Source organism: Neofelis nebulosa, chromosome X (genome assembly GCF_028018385.1).
Source record: "Neofelis nebulosa isolate mNeoNeb1 chromosome X, mNeoNeb1.pri, whole genome shotgun sequence".
Taxonomy (NCBI): Eukaryota; Metazoa; Chordata; class Mammalia; order Carnivora; family Felidae; genus Neofelis; species Neofelis nebulosa.
Window position 1 is genome coordinate 88,118,867 of NC_080800.1, and position 20,282 is coordinate 88,139,148.

At 51.0% G+C, this 20,282-nt stretch overlaps 1 protein-coding gene across 4 annotated transcripts in view; it reads right to left on the reverse strand.

Moving 5' to 3' along the window:
• Positions 1-862: 862 nt before the first annotated feature.
• The window catches only part of TSC22D3 (TSC22 domain family member 3), a 62,876-nt gene continuing 43,456 nt past the window's right edge, over positions 863-20,282 (reverse strand). The window contains exons 1-3 of one of the 4 annotated variants that reach the window (XM_058714280.1): positions 9,522-9,586; positions 3,525-3,576; positions 863-2,406 (exon numbers count right to left, since the gene is read on the reverse strand). In XM_058714280.1, the coding sequence (XP_058570263.1) occupies positions 2,176-2,406; positions 3,525-3,576; positions 9,522-9,571 (333 nt within the window). In that variant the 5' untranslated portion in view covers positions 9,572-9,586 and the 3' untranslated portion in view covers positions 863-2,175. Of the gene's footprint in view, positions 2,407-3,524; positions 3,577-3,921; positions 4,091-4,312; positions 4,661-9,521; positions 9,587-20,282 lie in introns of those variants that run through there. The other 3 variants (XM_058714279.1, XM_058714281.1, XM_058714278.1) reach the window with 3 other exon arrangements.

Genomic DNA, 20,282 nt, shown 5'->3' on the forward strand with positions numbered 1-20,282 from the left:
GGTGGGGCTTAGTACACAGCTCAGGGTCTATGGTGGCTCCAGAGTTGGGTGTGGCTAAGGAGACCTGGAATAACTCGTGGACAGAATCAGAGAAATGGCAGGACTCTGGATGCCAGAGACCTGGGGTCAGGGAAAGAGTGATGGATGAGAATGGACCCCACAGAGAGCCAGAGGAAGGAAGCAGAGTCAGGATCCTTCGACCTGGCCATGCGTGCACAGCTGGTGGGTTTTGTGAGCCAACTTTCAGCGGTGACAAGTGCAAGGGCAGGGATCCTGAGCATCTTTCCTTGGCAGAGGGGGATCCTGTTTGGGCACCATATACATTCTGTGCCCTTTTCTCACGAGGGTCCTCTGAACTCCTTTGCCAAGGTCAAGGGTCTCATGTGGATTGGTATTAAGGAGAATGTGCGAAGTGATACCAATGATGTTTTCAGAAGAGGGAAGAGGCCCACTCGCGTTTATTTGGTTCCCTCCCTTTTCTTTTGGGTCCTTTTCTTGGGGTATCCTTCCTCCCAATCAGCCCCTTAAGTTGAGGTTGTGTGTTAGCGGTCACTTAGCCACTTGCTCTGGAGCCGTCTTATGAAAGCAGGGAGCAGGCCAATGGGGTAGATGTGGGGTTGAGTCCCCCAATTTGCCATAATAGCTGTGTGACTTTCGGCAAGTCACTTGCAATGGCTGAGCCTCAGCCTCCTCACCTGTACAATGCGGGTGTTTTGAGAGTTCTGCAAGATCACGGATGTGGCACTGGCCTGCCACTTAGAGGGTGCTCATGAATGTTCAGTGCGTCAGAGAAACAGGGCCCCCAACTACACCAGGGGCCCCCCCTAATACCCACTCCATTTACACTCAGACGCCAGGTTTATTTTTAGAAAAAAAAAGAGCAAAGTTTATTGAAATTTCAAGCTACATTTGAAAAATCAAAATCCAAATCCTGGAGACATACATCAGGATAAGGTGTCAGAAAGTGGAAAATGTTCACTGCCACAGAACCCCCTAGACACAAGCTCCCTGAGTACATCACCCAGGCACCGTCGGGTCAAAGCCATCCCCTCGTCCATCCCTTGTCCACAAGGGGACACCAGCAAGCCAATCATGCAGTTCACTTGCAAGTTTTCCACAAACACCAAAAGTTTCTCAATGACAATGTGAAGTCCCAGCTGCTCTTCTCTGAACCCCATTCTATGTAGTCAGCACCAGTGAATGGTGGGTTTGGCATTTGAATGAGGACCTCACGCATCTTTGGGCCGGGGCACACATGGGGCAAGGGCTGCAGTAGCAAGGCATCTGTGGCCGCATTCAGAGGCTTGGCCCTCCTCCCTGCCTTTTCTCTTTAGTCTTACTTAACCTAAAGGACACACTGGATCAACTTGGTAAATGAACACAAAGAATTAGCCTTAAGATATAAGGGACCAGTTGATACTCCCAAAGCCGGTTAGGCCCTTCAACACATAGGTGTGTGTGTGTGTGTGTGTGTGTATGTGTGTGTATACATTGCTACACTAAGATATAGATCTAGCCCTATGGGTATATATACGCATGTATGGCTATATAGAAAAACTATGCCAATACTAACCAAACAGAACTTTGTAAGCGGTCATCCCAAAGCCGTAATCCCACACTGGGCTGTGCGCAAAGCCATGCATTAGACCATATGAACCAACAGAAGACTGACTTGGCTCAATCTCTCCTATCTGTGGCCCTGCCTTGGTGAGACAGGGGAGAAGAGAGAGGTTGCCTCTGCTCAAAACATGAGTGGCTTCTTCATAGGAACAGTTGTTGTCAGGTGAAGCTGCTGAAGATGGCCATGGAAATGAAAAACAGACCCCTTATGCTTTCTGGAGTAAACTGGCATCACATCTCACACTACCTTTCTCCTTTGCCAGTTGTGGCCAAGTTGCTCAGACCCTGGGAGCCCCCAGGACACGGTGGCATTAGAGGCTCACTGGCTGGGGGTGATGTGGCCCCACGCAACTCAGCCTCCAGAGACCTGCTCTTTGTCAGGGGTCTGTCACTGGAGTGGACCCAAGTGGCCATGTCCTTAGGACATCTCTTGGCACCAGCTACGCTAGGTGTAAAGTTCTCCACGTGAGATGACGCTTGGGGAACCAAAAACAAACTGGAAAGAACTAGGTAGAACAAGTTTAGTGGCTCTGCCCACCCTGAGGACAGAGCCACTTACACCGCAGAACCACTGGGGGCCTCAGGTGCGTGTGGGGTTTCTGGAATTGGCTCTTCGGGGCTCAGGCGGGACTGGAACTTCTCCAGCTGCTCTGGGCTTGCCAGGGTCTTCAGGAGGGTGTTCTCACGCTCCAGCTGGGAGTTCTTCTCCACCAGCTCCCGGATCTGCTCCTTCAGGATCTCCACCTCCTCTCTGACTGCATACATCAGATGATTCTTCACCAGATCCTGCCACAGAGGGGAATCACAACAAAGCCATCCAGGAGCCATCACGGCCCCTCTGCAGCACCTTCACCCTGCCGTCGGGGCACCTGTGCTGTCCCTCGTGCCACTGGCCTTCCCCCCAACCTCCCCTATCAGCATCCTGGCCTTGCAGCCCTATTCCTCCCTTTCTCCAAAGCACTTAGACCCACTCAAGAAAGCTGCCCGACTGGACAATGCCTGAGCTGGGAGCCCAGCTTTGAACTACACAGGATGCCTTCTGCAAGTTTCTACTGACTTTCAGAGCTGGCCACTTAGGAGCCACTTCTGTTGGTTGCTGGTGGTCGGCTCTATACCCATTTCTACATAAGGTCCTGTTGCTGGCTGACCACCTCTCAGGGAGGACCTGCTAGGCACCCCCATAAAGTTTGTCTGCTGTACACATCTTCCCCAGAACAAAATTGGCTCTTTTGGAGACTCCTCCTCTTCAAATAACCCAGCACACCGGTTGCATCTGTGGTGCAACCAGACAGGACACTGGTGGCCCTGGGGGAAGGTGCTGGGATTGCTGCATCCTCTCTGAACCTGATGATTGCACTGGGGGTAGGGAACTGTCACTGGGCACTGGGGGCACAGTGAAGTGGTTGCTGACTGCTGGAGGCCCCAACCCCCTGCAGTCATTTTGACTGCTCCCTGGAGTATGACCTCTACCTAGTAAGGAGAGGGAGATGGGGAGGGGTGCTCTGCTTCTTGGTTCCTCCCAACTCCTGACCCTAGCCCAGGCTCTGCGGAGGCACTGCAGTGCAGTTGCATCCAATGAGCTCCCGCCCCTGCCAAATGCGGGGATGCAGACAAATTCAAGAGTCTGAGCTCCCTGCCCTGCAACCTCCCCAGGAGGGAGCTACAGGCTGCTGCAAAGAGAGGGAGGAGTAAAGGAGGGGGTCCAGCAAAGGCAGACTGCAAATGCCCTAAAAGGTGCTGCTCTGTTGGGATGCTACTTAGGGGCTCCAAGGGCATAGGAAGCAGGCCGTTGGCTTCCTCAGGCTCTTGCCTAATGGCTTTTGCACCCACCCCCTCAGTCCTGCCCGAGTTACATAAGCGGCAGCTAGGTCTGGGGACAGGAATGACGCAGTGATGCCACTCACCATGGCCTGCTCGATCTTGTTGTCTATGGCCACCACGCTGGCTCCAGAGGCACTGCCAAAACAAAAAGCAAAGCGACCGCGTTACCCACTTGGTTCCACTCTGAGTACCTGGCAGCTGCAGCCAAAGTCCTCCATCTGCCCCAGCTCTTCCTCTCTCCCGCCTCCCTGGCCCAGAGTCCCGGGCACTTTGTTCCCAGGCCCTGCAGGAAGCTGCACCTCCCCACCCGGGCCGGCTCCCCGCCGCGTGGAGCAACGCGCGGGTCCCGGGGCGCACCGGCTAGCGTGGTCTGCTCAGCCGGCCCGGGCAACAGGCAAACAATGGGGGCGCGCGGCCCGGGGAGTACCCCCGCCGCCAGCCCATTCCGGCGCCGGCCCAGAAGGTCCCGGGTGAACCTACCGCGCTCCGAAGCTAGCTAGGTATTCCTTCTCGGCTCGGAAGCTTCCGGCCTGCTCCCCAGCGACGCACGGCGCGTGGCCAGCCCTCTGCCCGGCCCGGCCCTGCCCGGCCCGGCCCCGCCGCCCCTCTGCCTCCGGCTGTCTCCACCTCGGGCTGCAGCAGTTCGTTATCACGGCGCATCGGCCGCAGGGACGCTCCGACGGCGGATCCCAGCGCGGCGGTGACCCCCCTCCCTGCGTCCCCTACCCCCGCCCCTTCCCAGGATGCTGCACCGCGGGGAACGGGGACCGGCGGTGCATGGCTAGCTTGGTGATCCCGCTCGCAGCCCAGCCCCCGCCCCCCCCCCCCCCCCCGCCGGCGCCTCGGCTCGGGAGCTGCGGCCAGTGGTTACCTGTTATCCAGCTTAACGGAAACCACATCCCCTCCAAGCAAGGAAGAGAAGAAGGAGATGTTGAAATTGTGCAGCTGATAGACCGCCACCTCCATGGGGGTCTGATACATTTCGGCGTTCATAGCTCGGGCTGCTTGGGCGGGCTGGGCTGCTGGCGGCTGCTGGAGCGCTGCACGGGGCTGGGCTCTGCGAGTCGGGCCCAGGGGCTAGGAGGGGGGCGAAGGCTGCCGATGGGACCCAAAGCCAGGCAGGCGCTTCAGAGTTGAAGGGAAGTGACTCGAGGGGTGTCACCTAGTGTGTCACAAACTCCACAGCCTCCAGTCCAACCCAGACTCGGAGATATTTCGGCTCCTGCTTCTTTTTATAGGAGGAGCTGGCTGCGTCACATGGCGTCAGGGGCCATGCAAATGAGTCCTGTACCGGGCTTTGTGGTCCAGTTAAACCACATCCCCTCCCTGAACCTTAAGCTAGGACTGTAAACAGTTCAGCACTTTCTTGTGCCAACTGGCATCTGCAGAGAGGGCTCTGGAGATTGGTAAAAATCAAACTGGAGCTGATTCTTGAAGAAAGAAGTCCAAATGCCCTAACAAGAGCAGAAAGCATTCAGTAAAGGGTGGCGCTGGTTTTCAAAGCTCTTCTTCAGGTGTCAGCCGGCACACCCCCATGGCTTTGCAATGCCATCACACACCATGCTCCCTGGGTACCCACCCTCACCATCAGGAGCCTCACCTTCTTCCTGCTGCCTGCCTTCTCAGCCGCTCTTCTGCACACACACTTTGTCATCTGCATGTCCCCTCACCCAGCCCGCTGGCCTGCACCCAGTCCCAGCCCCTGTACACTCACCTCCTCCTCCTTTGGATGTAGCCTCTGTGTACTGACACATGCACAGATCTGTGACATGCTCAGGATGCAGCTGAACTAATCTGTACCTCAGTGTGCATGTAAGGAGAGGAGAGTGTCCAAGAACTCCAGTGAGCTGGGGGAACATGTACCATGGGGAGGCTGGGGGCCATGTGGGTGACAGAGGAGGTGGGGGAGGAGATGGTAGGGGAACGAGTGCTGGAGTGACCACAAGACAGGGCCCTTTTCCTTTGATCTCCATACCCTACTCTGCAGAGAAAATACCTTCCACATTATCCAGGATTTCATATCCCTATTTTTAAAAACAATATTTCCTTACTTTCCTATAAACAGCAAACTACAAACCAAGGCTATATATAAATTATCCTAGGAAAACACCTGCCCTGTGATTCGCCCAGCCACAGGTAAGAAAGGCTACTTCACTTCAGGAACAGATTCCAAGTTACAAGGAAAATGAGGTGGTTGTTGCCTACCAAGAGTTACATATGTTTCCATGAAAATTTGTTTTCATTCTTTTCAGTCTCAAGCTTAAACTAAATAAAAGTCTGCAGTGGCTAGAGGTCCTTTTCTCCTGCTGTTTCCTAAGCGAGGCCACCTGGTGGACAGTGGCGGAACTGCAGCCAGAAGGAGCAATCTAGACAGAACAAGGGACAGGTGATGACCCAACGGCAAGGATTATTGACATGGACTCAGGGCCGTGAGGAGAACATCGGGTTCCACCACATACACAATAGTTTGGATGAAGTTGGGGCCAGTACCCATGAATCAGTTTGTGATTCAGGCAGTGGTCCAAAGAAATACCCTAATGCAATCATGCTCCTGGAAAAGTACTGGGGCCTCTTATCAGCGAAGAAGGTAATTACTATTTGCCTGAGGCTATTTCTCCTAACCAGGTGCCTGGCACCGACACCCTGGCCAAGGCCCCAGTTAAGCCCAGTCTTAAGGCCTTGATTTTCTCCAGGCGGCAAGTGCTGTTGTGCCACCGAACAGCCAACATTTTTCCACTACGAAATGGGGCTCCCACTGGATCCCACAAGTGGTAACACATGCACAAGGGGCCATTCTACTTGCAAAGAGCTGACAATAGAACTATCTGAGAGAACCTACTGTGCGCAGGCCCAGGATAGTGTATGTCTTCACTCTAGTTTAGGTGGGAGATAATCCCAGTCTCTGGATATTATGTTACCTTTAGGGCATAAATTCTCCCAGTTTTGCACTCAACTGTGTGTAGTTGGCAGAACAAAGCACAGACTATATTTGTAGGTCATCGAGAACACTAGCTGAGGAAAAAAATACTTTTCTTAAATCAGAAGCTTAATTGATACTGGAATTCCCTGATAGAGTAATCTGCCCTCTGTGCCACAGGGAGCTTTCTTGGCCCCAGGAAAGAGTCGACTAGGTTTCATTGGCTTGTAAATCTTTCCTAAGCTAACTATTGCTACCCACCCCCAAAATTCCAAGTGAAATGATGAAAAGAAAGAGGGAGAGATAAATAAGCTGGGTTGGCAGAGAAAAAACACCACCAGGGAGACAAGGCCTAGGACAGAAGAAAAACTAGCTCCTTCCATGGGGACTCCCTTATATGGAGTCAGAGGCAAAGAAACCAAGGTGGTTCGGGAAGGGAAAGGAAGAGAAGTTTGCTAGCAAAGTTGCGTTTGAATTGTACATTAATTATGCTTTGATTAAAAATAAGCTGAGGGGCGCCTGGGTGGCGCAGTCGGTTAAGCGTCCGACTTCAGCCAGGTCATGATCTCGCGGTCTGTGAGTTCGAGCCCCGCGTCAGGCTCTGGGCTGATGGCTCGGAGCCTGGAGCCTGTTTCCGATTCTGTGTCTCCCTCTCTCTCTGCCCCTCCCCCGTTCATGCTCTGTCTCTCTCTGTCCCAAAAATAAATTAAAAAAAAAAAATAATAATAATAATAATTTAAAATAAGCTGAGTTTGGGGCGCCTGGGTGGCTCAGTCTGTTGAATGTCTGACTTCGGCTCAGGTCATGATGTTGCGGTTCGTGAGTTCGGGGCCCCACATCGGGCTCACTGCTGTCAGCGAGGAGCAGGCTTCTGATCCTCTGTCTCCCCTCTCACTGCCCCTCCCCTGCTCATGCCCTCTGTCTCTAAAAAAGAATAAACATTCAAAAGAAAAGAAGACTGTCTTAAAAAAAAAAAAAACAACTGAGTTTGAGACCTACTGACCATAATGTCTACCATTAAGTGAGCACCAGCTATGGGCCAGACATTTGTGCCAGCTGCTCCACAAAACCTGTGGTGTAGGCACTGTCACCATCATTTCACAGATGAAGAAACCAACAGTCTGAGAGGCTACCTTGCCCAAGGTAGCACAGCTAGTAAATTACAGAGCTGGGACTCCAATCCAGGTCTTCCTGACCCAGAGACCAAGTTCGTTCCTACTGCATTTAGGAGTGGGGTAGTGGGTAGGTGTGTTGAATAAGTGAATCAATGCAGTTGGGGGGCTGGGTTGGAGGTGCCCAAAAAGCAGTAAGGAAGAAGAAAGGATGAGGGGCAGGACATATGCCCCTAGGATGCCAGCAGCAGTACTGTTAGAGAATGGACTTTCAGCTCAGTCAGCACAGGTGGCTTTCCTGACGCTCATGGCAGGGGACAGCAGCATCGGGGACCAGAAGAATATCCAAAGTGCCCGTGTGAAATTTATAGTGGGCTGGGCTCACCCACATCATTTCAAAAGGCAGCCACACAGTCCTCAAAGAAAGCTCACTCTGTCTAAGGAAATAGGAAATATTAATCCAGCCTCGTGGCTCCTGCAATGACAAATATGTAGTTGGGGTATACGATACCCCAAATAAAGTAACTAGTCTGAGAATAATCACAGTACAGGCAAACCTCCACTTCCTAGGGCCCCACTAACTAGCATCCTTAATTAACTTTTTGTTGTTGTTATTTCATATTCCTGCTATGCTCAGCTTTCAGGAGAATGAAGCCAGGCACAAGAAAACAAGCTCCTACCAGGGATTTAGTTTTACAAAACAACTTCGAAAGGATGTCCCACGTTCAGCCCACTCAGCCCACGCTCAGCCAATCTCTCATCCCCTCTATACCTCTAGTTTTGCCCACTGCCAGCCAAGTGAGAAGTGATCACCTTGAGGCCTTAGGATCCACCATTAGCAAACAATGAAACAATGGCTGGATCCCAGAATCCCAGAGTTCGCTAAGGCAAGACAATGGACATAAAGGTCCCTGTAGAGAAATTTTTTTCAAACAAAGGCAGGTAAGAGGGGGAGAAGAGAAGAAGCAGGAGGACTCCAGAAGGTTTTCTGCTTAACCCCTGGCACACTAGAAAATTCCTATGCCCAGAATATCTGCAAGAAACCTCACAGTGAGTGGAGGCTTGTGCTGTATGAAGTATCTATGATCTTATCTAACTTTTCTGAGAAAGTGCTGATCCGAGGGGCTCTCTGCATCCCTATGTCCTACGGAGGTGGGCCCCAGGTAGGAAACCGTGGGCTAGGGATTCAGTAGCCCAGCGACCTGTGTGCATATATCCAAATTCCCTTTCTTCTGACCTACACTCGACAGGCTGGGCTGGACCCAGAGCCAGCACAGCAACAGGGGCTGGCTGATGAGCCAGGTCCTTTGCTGACTCACAGTCTAGCCCCAGTGGCCACGGGATTCGGCAATTAAACAGACACAGCTGCCCCCTCCCTCTCTCAGGGGTGACTTGTAGATGCAGGGTGGCATACAGGAGGACAGAGCCAACTCCCTCCATTTTAGGAGGGCCTGGAAGCTGACTTGTTGAGCTGGAAGAAGTGTCTCAGCATTCCCACCGATATGTTCCACTTCAAAAGCCAGACTCTCTAGGACAAGAGAGCTTCCTACTTGGGGTTCCCACGGGACGGCGGGACAGAGACTGGGTAGTCTGGGCCACAGAAGGCGTGGGCCAGATTTCAGCACACTGATGAGGGGTGGGGAGCTGACTTGGGGTGGGTGTGGTAGGGTTGGGGGTGGCGATGAGGGGGAACATCTCACTTCCCTTTTTGTCACACTTGAAGCATTGTGTACCATGTAGCCCAAAGGAAACTATTTATAGGCAAGTCTTCCTTATTTTCTACAGGGAATGTTCCACCCAAAGATTCGGCAATGGTGCCAGCAAAACACAGGGTCCTGTGTCAGGAGAAGCGGAAAAAGACACGACGTGAGAGGTGCAGGACAAGCCACAAAGCAAACACAGGGTTAGGAGCTGGAAAAGGAAATCAAAAAGGATATTGAGCACTGGAGCATTAGCACAGTTAATGGGGCGGCTGCAAAACAGCCTTCCCCTCTTATTCCTCCACCCCGGCCCCCTTCCGGCTGAAGCTCTGGCTACTACTAATTACTTACTTGTCCCTTTTTCTGAAGAGGCTGGGGGAATAAGGAGGCTGAAATGCCATCGTTTAATTTGTCCTTGCTTCTGTCTTATCTTCTCTCTTCCCCTCTGCTTCCCCCTCCAGTGTGGAAGACCATAGACAGGAAGGCCACTGCAACTTACATCGTTACTTTGGCTTCATGGAAAATCCCCAAAGTCCAGAAGGAGGGAAGCAAGAAGGAAAGACGGGGACAGAGAGAGCGCCTTGTCCTCTGTGGGTCATGTGAACTGCCCTGCATGGCCAAGGCCCAGAACCCTGACTCTCGGTGGGGGGGGGGGGGGGCAGGAAAATGGTGGGGTAAGATGCGAACACAGATGCAGAAGGCGATGGTAGGAGGGACCCCAAGGAGAGTCCTGGTGGAGATGGATACTCTCTTGGAGAAGCAGTTCTAACCACTGATTTGGGCCAAGCCCTGACACCAAATGACGACAGGAGCAAATGAATCGTGCCTTTCAGCTCCCTCTGGGACAGGGTCCCATGTGAGCCTCACAATCTCTGAGTGACACTAGGGATGACAGGCAGAACCAAACCCCATTCTGACAGGGCGGGCCTCCCCGCTCACCCTCATTCAGAGAAGTTCAAAAAGTGCTCTTGTCGAATCATCTTGGTCACCCCAACATTGGCGGCTAACTCTGAGGGGAGGCAGTTCCTCCCAGTGTTTCGGCAAGACTGGAAGTATTGGCAACGTTAGCCAAGAACGCTGTTTAGCTCAGTGGATCTTAAATCTTATGAACCTTGTGTCAATATTTATGCCTGTCTCCTTTCCCCTTATGCCTCGCAGCTGGGAAAATTGACTTCCATCATTTTTCTGAGCCCTCTTCTCATTTTCCACCCTCCCCATTACCCATCTCCTAGCATGAAATAGATGTTCCTGAAAAAGAGACTGCAAAATTAACCTCAGTCAATAGAATCTCCTCCTCCTCCTCCTTTTCCCTCTCCGTGTTGCCATTATCATTCAATTCAAGTCAGTTCAACTCAATTCAATTCTAAATTGACTGAATGCCTATTTAAAGCCTAAGGCCCTTTGGGGGGGGATTTAAACAACCAAACAAACAAATTTTTGACCAGTCAAAAATTGTGCTTCCTTCCAGAATATCCTGGGCCTGCAGCAAATTCGGGAGTCTCCCTACTTGGTTATATCTTAGTGAAATGTCTGCTTCAGGAAAAAGCCCAGGACTTGAGGATGTCTGGAAGGGTAGCTTGGGGTTCAGGAGGGCCACAACCACTGCCATCCCCAGGCATCACTTCATTCCTCAGAATTGGCTGTGCTTTTTTTTCTCCTCACCCTGACCGTTGGGCCATGCCCATCTAGACGGGGATAACACAGCTGCCGCAGAGCTTGGACTTTCGGACCTACGTAGCTGCTCTCACCTTGTAGCCTAAGTGCCAGTGCCTCTCACTCAGATTCTCTTCCTTAACCCTCAACATTTGTAAACTAAGGGGTTTGTAAACCTTGTTTGTAAACAAAGCATAGATATTTGCTCTCTGAGTTACCACTGCCTTCCTTCCAAGAAGGGTGTCCATGTTTAGTGTGGGGATCACCTCTACCTGCCCACTTCTCGGTCTTCCTTCTTTGGCCAGCTCCTCTTGGTCTTAACCTTGGTTAAGGTTAACCTTGGGAGGCTCACCCTCCCAAGCCTGCACCATCTTCAGGCAGGCGGAAGGCCTCCCCTCCCCCAGTCACAGCCCACCCTCTGGAAGTCCTAGCCCACTGCAGCCTGCTCAGGAGCTGGGAGAGAAAGCGGCAAGAACATGGCCGCCCTTCACGTTTGCACCAGCCCTCCACCAGCCAACCCGAGCCAGGGAGACCCTGGCAGGGCCTCTCCCTGTCCCTTCTGCTCTGTGGAGCAGCCCCAAGAGCTAAAATTCCAAGCCATTTTTTCTTGGAATGGGTTGCCAGGGTTACTTTGAGTGGTGTGTGAAGGACTCAGGGCTACTGGTAATGCGTGGAAGACAAGAACCAAGAGGATCTCGCTGGGGATGTGGAGCCGGCCGACAAGAAGCTAATGAAGAGGCCAGGGCCTCCAAGGTGGAGCACCTGGCTCCATTGTGGGCCCTGGTATAGAATGGGTGACCTTTGAAGTAGTACAGGTTTCCTGGGGAACAAAACGCCAGTAATAATGCCAGCCTCTTTAGGTGCTTGGGCTCCTGGGCCACGATGGGCAAGCATTATGAGCCTCCCAAGGCTCTTGCGTTGTATGCCCCAGGCCCGTGCTTACCTCATAGCAGAGCTATTCACCAAGGGCTCACTTGAGGTAGCTCCTTGATCCTCTGTGGTGGGATTCTCTGACTTGTGAAGAGGGGCTCTGCAGATTGCAAAGGGCCTCCCCACTCTCCAGCTACCCCCAGAAGCCTCGGAGGTTCCTGGATGGAAAGGAGGCAGCCTAACTTCGGTGAGGCCAGTGGCAGGAGGGGGCAGGGGACACGCTACTCGCACCAGAGAAAGGAAGGAGAGATACAAGGCAAAGCTCCTCCCTGGGCAGCCCCCACCCTGGCCATGGGAACAGTGCCCGGGAGCTCAAAAGAGTGTTTGTTGGGAGGGTTAAGGAAGGCCTCCCGGCTCGGTTTGAGAATTGCTGACAAGGAATATACATACCTTATCAGGAAGAAAGAGAAGCACAGAGGCGCACACATCCATGCAAACATTTCTCTCAGCCTTTCACCAAGTCTAATTCACAGAGATAGGCAGGAGAAGGACATCATGCATATCTTCTGTCTCTGTCTCTCTCTTGGCTATTGCCAGCTTCCTCCTGACCCCAAATAAGTAGTAAGACAACAGGACATGGCAAGATGGCAAGGCAGGACACTCTAGACCAAGCCAGCGTATCAAAAGACACAGCCTTGGGGGCTCCTGGGTGGCTCAGTCAGTTGTGTCTGACTCTTGATTCTGGCTCAGGTCATGATTTCATGGTTTCTGAGTTCAATCCCCGCATCGGGCTCTTCACTGACAGTGCAGAGCCTGCTTTGGATTCTCTCTCTCACTCACTCTCTCTCTGGCCCTCCCCTGCACTCTCTCTCAAAAATAAATAAATAAACATTAAAAAAAAGACGCAGCATTGGCTCTCCCTGACATCCAGGACCAGCTGCATGCTGTGCAGAGTCATAGGTGATAGGGTTCTTGGGAGAAGCATGGAGAGGCAGTCAGATGGGTACAGGGGGAACCAGTTGAAGCCTCCCACTGTACACCAGGAACAGGAAGCCCTCGTGCTGCCAGGTGCACAGGTTTCAAAGATGTCGATCACACATTAAATTAAAAGAAAAATAAAAGCAAGCACTGCTTGCACGCAATCATATGAACACCAAAGAAAGGATCCTCACAGGCTCCTAGAAGAAGACCGTTCTAACTACAGCCGGTCCTGGCACAGATGCTATGTGACTGGTTACCTGAGAAATGTGATTTAAAGGGCACTGAGAAAAAATCCTCTCAGTACAAGATGTCTGCCTGACCTAGCTGCTGTACTGCCTAACGACATCACCATCTGAGTCATACTCTTGGGTTCTAATGATCATTCCTGGACTTCTTTATAATTTGAGGAATTAAGAAAGGTTTTTTTTTTTTCTCCATGAAAAAGCCCTGGGAAAGTGCCACATTCTGCCACGATCGGTTATGCATACTTAAGTATGAACTCATTTTTCATATTACTTTCAACAGAGTGGTCAGGGGCAGATCAGCACTGGAAGACAACTGGACACACAGCAGGTAAACCTTGCTTGGTGGGCTGCAGAGGGAAAGAAATGGATCCTTATGAGGTTTTTAATTTTTTTTAAATTTTTCAGTGATTATTTATTTTTAAGAGAGAGAGAGACAGAGAGACAGAGCACGAGCAGGGGAGGGGCAGAGAAAGAGAGAGACATAGAATCTGAAGCAGGTTCCAGGCTCCTAGCTGACAACAGCAAGCCCGATGCGGGGCTCAAACTCACAAGCCGTGGGATCATGACCTGAGCCGAAGTCGGACACTTAACTGACTGAGCCACCCAGGAGCCCCAAGGTTCTTATTTTTTTTATGTTTATTTATTTTTGATAGAGGGAGACAGAGGATCCGAAGTGGGCTCTGCACTGACAGCAGTAAGCCGGACGTGGGGCTCAAACTCATGAGATCATGAGATTAAACCATGAGATCATGACTTGAGCCAAAGTTGGACGCTCAACTGACTGAGCCACCCAGTCACCCCCGCTTATGAGGTTCTTAATATCAGGATCAGCCTGGGGGGGGAGCTTGTGAAGAATATGAATGTCCTGGGCTCCATCCAGCCCTAGAAAATCTGGTGGAATAGTGTGTGACTTGGGAAGGGTATTTTCAGATGGTTTGGATGCAGCTTTTCTGGTCCCAGTCCATGGAACTGCCTTTGGGAATCACTGGCCTAAAGGTGACAGCCAAGACAGGGTCTACTCATAGAGTCCCCAGAGGGTCAGGGTCACCAAGACTTACTTTGTGTGATACACCATGATGGGGTTCAGAATATTCTGGGCCTAAGGTCTGTCTGCCCTTCACTCGCTTTCCCTTGCCTTGTCAACTCCTGAAAATTTGATCAGAACATGAATGAGCACTGCTAAAAGAAGGATAACCCAAACCTGCTCTAATTTATAAACCAGTCTCTGACAAATTTCACCTGTCTGTTATGAGGAACAGATTGCTTCTAAGACACTTCACAGCTGTCGGTGGGAACTCTGCCTGAGAGGCTGGGGACGCAGAGGGTGGGCATCACAGGGTGGGAAGGGAGAAGAACCTGGGGAGAGGGAGAGAACAGGGAAGAGCTGAGTTTTCTCCAACAGCACAGTTTGGTCAATTAACCAGCCCTGCCTCCCTTCTACAAAAGTCAGCTCTTCACCAGCCCTGTGCCTGTCACCACCTGGTCAAATGTGGGTCTGTTCAGAGGTAGGCTAGAGGGGTGTGACTCATTCCCTCCTCAGGAGCCTGCTGGGGCTGACTACAAAGAGTTACTAGGATCTCTGCAACCATGCTCATCTCCAAGGGAGGGCAGAAGGGGAATTAGATGCTCTCTCTCTGTGGTATGCATCCGGCCTGTGTTTTGGTATTTTATTTTATTTTTATGTTTAATTTATACTGCCTGCTAGGTTTGGGGCTTAAATAAACAAAGGCTATGCTTCCCCCAAGGCTTGAACTTCCTGGTTGCCTGTCAGCAACAAAGTGACCCTTTTATCCTCTTCTCTTGCTCCTTGAGACAGGCAGTGCAGGGGGTGGGGTTGGAAGAGAAAAAGATATTTTGGATCCAAAGCCTGGAAATTCTTGGTGCCAGCTTAAAATACCATCCTCACCCCCGCCCTTCTCGACAACATGTATGTTAAGTTCCAAAGCCACCTTACCAAGCACAGACTTGTTTTAAAGGCCACAGCAGAACCGTAAGGGGAAAGTGCAAAAATGGGAAATTCAAAGTATTTATTGATTTTTTAAAAAATCTACTTCCAGACAACTTTGTACCACCAAGCAAAGACAGAAGGGCCCCAGGTCTTTGTGGGCAGAGCAGGCTTAAAGGCCTATAGACTGAGTAGAGTACGGTGGGCTTGCCTACCTAAGGAAGGCTCCCTGCCAAAGCTCATACACCTTAAAAAATAAGATGAACACTGGCTCCTATGTCCTAGGATAGAACTCTAACAGCAAAGTAATGAATCCTGGTTTGACATCCTGTTATTTGCTAAAACTAATAATACCGTGGAGTTTGTTGACAGACTTTCAGGAGAGCTAAAGTAAATATGGAAACTGAGGAATGGCCAAGTATAGGCAGTTACTAGCTCAGCAGAGGAGAAGAAAGGAGTTTCACAGTTATTCCTTGGGCATCTTGGGGCACTGGGGCCTGAGCACAGTGGGGAGGTAATCCGGAGGCATCTGTCACATCACCGGATGATTTCTCTCCAACAATAGGCTGCTGCAATAATGGGCTTGGCCCACAGAGCTGGGTCCTGAGCCCTTAGAGAATAATGGTAAGAATTGAGAGGGACTGCCCTAATACACATGCCAAGGGAGGTGCTCCCTCAGAAACACAGCTTTCTACATGAACTTGGTCAAGTAGGAAGAGAATATGTCAAGAGGCCAGAGTTCTTTTTCCACTTTGGCCACTAGCCAGCTGGGGGACTGCTTGGAAGGTTCTAAACCCCCTGTGCTGCCAGATCCTCATTTATGAAATGGGAACGATGCTTCCCTCTCCAACATATACACCATACAAGGTGGATAGGTTTATAGACACCTCAAAGTCTGGAAACAGATAACATCATTGTATTATTTTTGCAGACTGACAATGTCTTGACAGTAATATATATACATATTTGCCCAGGTTTCCTGACTTGGTGGCTATCCTGTCAGTGACATAGCTGTGTTCTTCGGAAAGAAGGGCCACATGATCACTCCATAAGTAAGGGTCCCGGGCCCCAAACACTGGCTCACTGGGTAAGCAGCCCTATCAATGCAATTTCAAAGCCTGGCATTGCTACCTTTGTGCCCAGTTTCAATTTTTGTTTCCAAGGTTTCATAAATTATTGGTACTGCTTATGGGGAGGGGCTAGCATGAGGGACAAGAGGCTAACTCATTTGCTTGGAGGTCTTTGGCAATCTGTCCCTGTACACAGGACTTGTCACTTGCATAACATTTTGGCCTCGAGAGTCTCTTCGATGGCACAAGCAGTCAGTAGTCGGCAGGACCTCTTGTCTTTCAAGCAGGACTGAAGGCACAGCCAGATAAGACCATGACTGGAAGTGGGCACTGTACCCTCAGAGTCTGGACAGTACCTGGCACACAGTCTCAATATGGTAAATATGTACTTAATAACTAACTAAAAGATTTGAATAAGTGTTAGAACTTTGTTAATGGCTCCCGCAGGGAGGAACTATAGGCCAATTCATGAATTTGCTTTCTGTTAATTCTTTAATTTGGGGACAATCACTGTCCGAGAGCGATTCTGCAGTTAAAAACATGAAAGACTAGTGAAATCAAACATACTTGGGAAACCCAACCCAAACACAATTTAATTGAGTAAGTGGCCACTAATGACCTGGAACCGAGGCCTGACCTCTTCAGTAAAAAGGGATAATTCACCCCCGTGTGTGCTCCTGGTTCTCCACTAACACTAGGACTCTGGTCAGTTTCCATCTTTAGCTGGAGGGGCTGGGTCAGTTGGGAACAGAGCACCCACAGGGAGCAGTGGAGGGTGATGAAGCCCAAGAGCAGGGCAGCCAAGTCTCAGCTGGCAGTAACATCAAAGAGGGATTTGGGGCAAGCAGGCCTCATTCTGAGCCAGTGACAGCCATTTAACTGGAAAGATGTGGGTGGGGTGGGTGGGGACGAATGGGGGCGCACACACACACACACACACACACACACACACACAAACCTGTCCTGATCAAAAATACCCTGATACCTGCCAAGATTAAGGAAATTCTCACTGTTAATGTCACCATTGGGTTTGAAGTCTTGAGGATCCCTGTTAAAATGAAAAGTCTTTCTCAGAAGAGGAAATGTTCAGTTTTTTTCAGGGAAGGAACATGACGGCCTGCCTGGTGTGGTTCTGAATAGTGGGGGGCTTCTGGGAGAACTGACTCAGGCTGGCTAAGTATAGACAGGTGGGGTGCTGCCTGGGAAGGGGCCTCACAATGGGTCCTGGCTGACTAGTGGCCTTGGGCTTTCAGGGGCCAGGCAGATGTACCCCCATATTCCTGGACTCACTGTCAAGAAACCAAACTGCCTGAGTGGGCAAACTCTAAGAGCAGTGGAGTTTATGACAAAGGAGATGGTTTTCTCCTGCCCTCCTTGGGAAAACGGTTCTGAAGAATCTGTGAGGAGCAGGGATATGCCTGAGCCTTATTGGGGACATTTAACTTCCATGTTCCCTTTCCAGGGGATTTTGTTTGCTTGCTTGTCAAGGCATCCTCCCTGGACACACCCTCCTCAAATTCGACTTACTCATTAATAAGCTGGCACGGGTGACAAACTGACCCCCAGGAAGGCTCCATTGGCTGATAAGGGGTTGATGGGTTCTCCCTCCCATGGGGTAATTTCTTTTTCCCAAGAGCCTCCTATTAACCCAAAGGAATGAAATCTAGTAGGGGAAATGCCAGGCAGAAAGGCAGGTTGCTGGGGGAGCTGTCTTTGGCCATTTTCTGCCACTCTCTGTTGGCAGTCGCCTTCTCTGCCTGTGCACCAGGCGGCCCTGGCAGCAGACACAACACTCACACCAGAGCTAGCCAGGCCAGCCCTTGCCCCTCCACACCCCTCCTTCATACTCTTGTAAAAGCCTGGCAGAACCTCCTCCCTGAAACCCATTCTGGTCTGACCAGGTGATGGCCAACCGCCTAACACCAGGCAGAGCCGGGTCAATGGAGGGGGGCAGGGTGGGGGGACAGCCCCCCACTCCTCCCTGTGGCCCTGTTGTGAGACACTGGCAGCTGGGAGAGGACCTGAAACCAGTTAGCCTGGGGCTCCCAGCCAGCAGTGTATTTTCATCTTGTTTTGACTGGGACTGTCCTCCCCTGTGTAAACACATCCATGACAGGGGGAAGACAATGTAGAACAGCTTAAAATAGGTGGGTGGAATACATCCCACCCATGAATCACCAGCACGGGGAATGCCCTGCAGGTGGGCCTTGCTTTCAGCAAACCTGACATATGAAAACCTTGATTCAATAAGCAGGTGGGGATGGACAGCTGTTAGGTCTTGACCTATCACTGGGAGCTCTCAAAGCCACATCTGGTCCAAATAATAACATCAAATGCTCCCGTGTACTGCTAGCTTAGCAGGCACTGTGCTAGAGTAATTATATACATTAGCTTTTTGAACCTTATCAGCAGTTGGAGGATTGACAGTAGGGGGATGGGTATCATATTACCATTAGGCCCAATTGGTGGATGGGGAAACAGAGGCTCAGAAGGGTTAAGTGACTTGCCTAGGGTCCCCAGGCTAGTAAGTGGCAGAGGCCAAATATGATCCCCTGGTGTGTGATTCTAAAGTTCCAGGCTGTCTCTGGCTAGGCGTTTTGCTTTGTTTTAAGGAGATTTCCAGGCATCTGAGGCACGAATGTCCCTTCCCACTGAACCCTCTGCATCACAGCTGCAGGGGAACTGGGAACCTCTCAGGGTCAGGGTGGGGAAGCCCTTGGGGTGGGGGCTGGTTCTTTCCATTGATTAAAGGATTCCCATCTCAGTCCCCTGGAGGGGCGGGGGGGGGGGGGTGAAGCTTAGCATGTCAGAATGGGATGGATCTGTGTTTCAACTCAGGGACTGGCTCACTGTTTAATGGCAACTGCTTGACCAGACTCTGGGAAGGCCCCTCAAGTAACTGCAAATAAGTCCAAATTACTCACACACCAGGCCAGGGAAGGGACAAAAGACTCAGTATAATAATCTAGTATAAGGAAAGACCAAATGTAAACATGTATTTTGAAACAAAATGTCACCAATCATGCTGTTGGTGCAGGGCTGGCCCCCAGGGCTAAACTGTGAAGTAGGAGTCTGTCTTCAGAACCTTCCTGCTTCCTTTACAGGTACCTTCCTCCTGCCTGTTCCCTCAGGCGACCTGTGCCCTCCTGCTGCTGGGAGTTCCATGGGGCCCCTTACTACTATGTTGGGTGCCCTGCCCTCCCTAGCAGTGCCCACTTCAGGGGAGACTCTGTCTCCCTCCTCCAAATCAAATGTACCTGGTTTGAGGGCCAATCCTAAAGGACAAATTAGAGAAATGTATTTGTGTCAATGGCAGGTAATGACTTAACTTGTTTTGCTCCGCCAGATCACAGGGGCTTTAACCCACAGATTTTGGTCAGTGGTATTTCAGGCATGGGTGGGGCATGGGATTGGGGAGGAAACAAGGTTGGGGGAGAGAACGACAGTGGGAGTGGGTAGGTTGTTTTTCAGTGATCTTCAAAACTGGCCAAGTAGGCCACATGCTACTCTGACTACAGGTAAGTCTGGATAGACAGAGAGGTATAAATACTGTGTCCTTATACTTGTGCTGTATTCTTTCCAGAACATGGTGGAAAGAGCACTGGAATAGTAATCAGGAGACCTGGGTTCTGGCCTGGTTTTGCCCCTGGCTACCAGAACAACCTTGGAAAAGTCTTGTAACCATTCTGGACCCCAGTTTTCCCCAAACATAAAACAAGAGAATCAGGGATGCAAATTTATATTTACTTGGGTGCTTATTTGATGAATGATTCCCCTATTTAGATGGGGAGCTCCATGAAGCCATATGCCAAGGGTCTAGAACAGTGTCTGGCACATAGCAGCACTCAACAAGTGGAATACTAGAATGAATGAATGGCAAGGCAACTTCTGACTGTGCTGCCCGTTCTAATAGTCTCAGCCTCGACCTCGTCAGATGCAGCTGTGCCTAGAGTGGAGGGACCCAGGCCAAGGGCTGGGTGAAGCCCTCAGGCCTTTGTGCTCAGGATCATCAGGTGCAGGGGCAGCCTCTAAGACCTTAGGTAGCAGGCAAGAGCTTCTGTGAGGCCCAGGATGCCTGCAGGATGCTGGATGGGAGGGCAGTTAAGGGCTGTAGGAAGGGCAGGGTCGGTCAGGAGGAGTCAGGAGAGTAACTTTTACACAGTTTTCTGTAAAACGGGAAGCCGAGATAACAGAGAAACTGATGAGTGTCTGGGCTGAGGTAGGAAAAGTGCCGAGTTGCGTGGTGACTCAAGGTCAGGAGCTGGAATGGGGCCCAGAGCTCTCAAGCCTCCACTCACCCCCTTGGGGCTGCCCCTGGCTCCAGGCCAGCTCCCTGAATAGCTCCCCC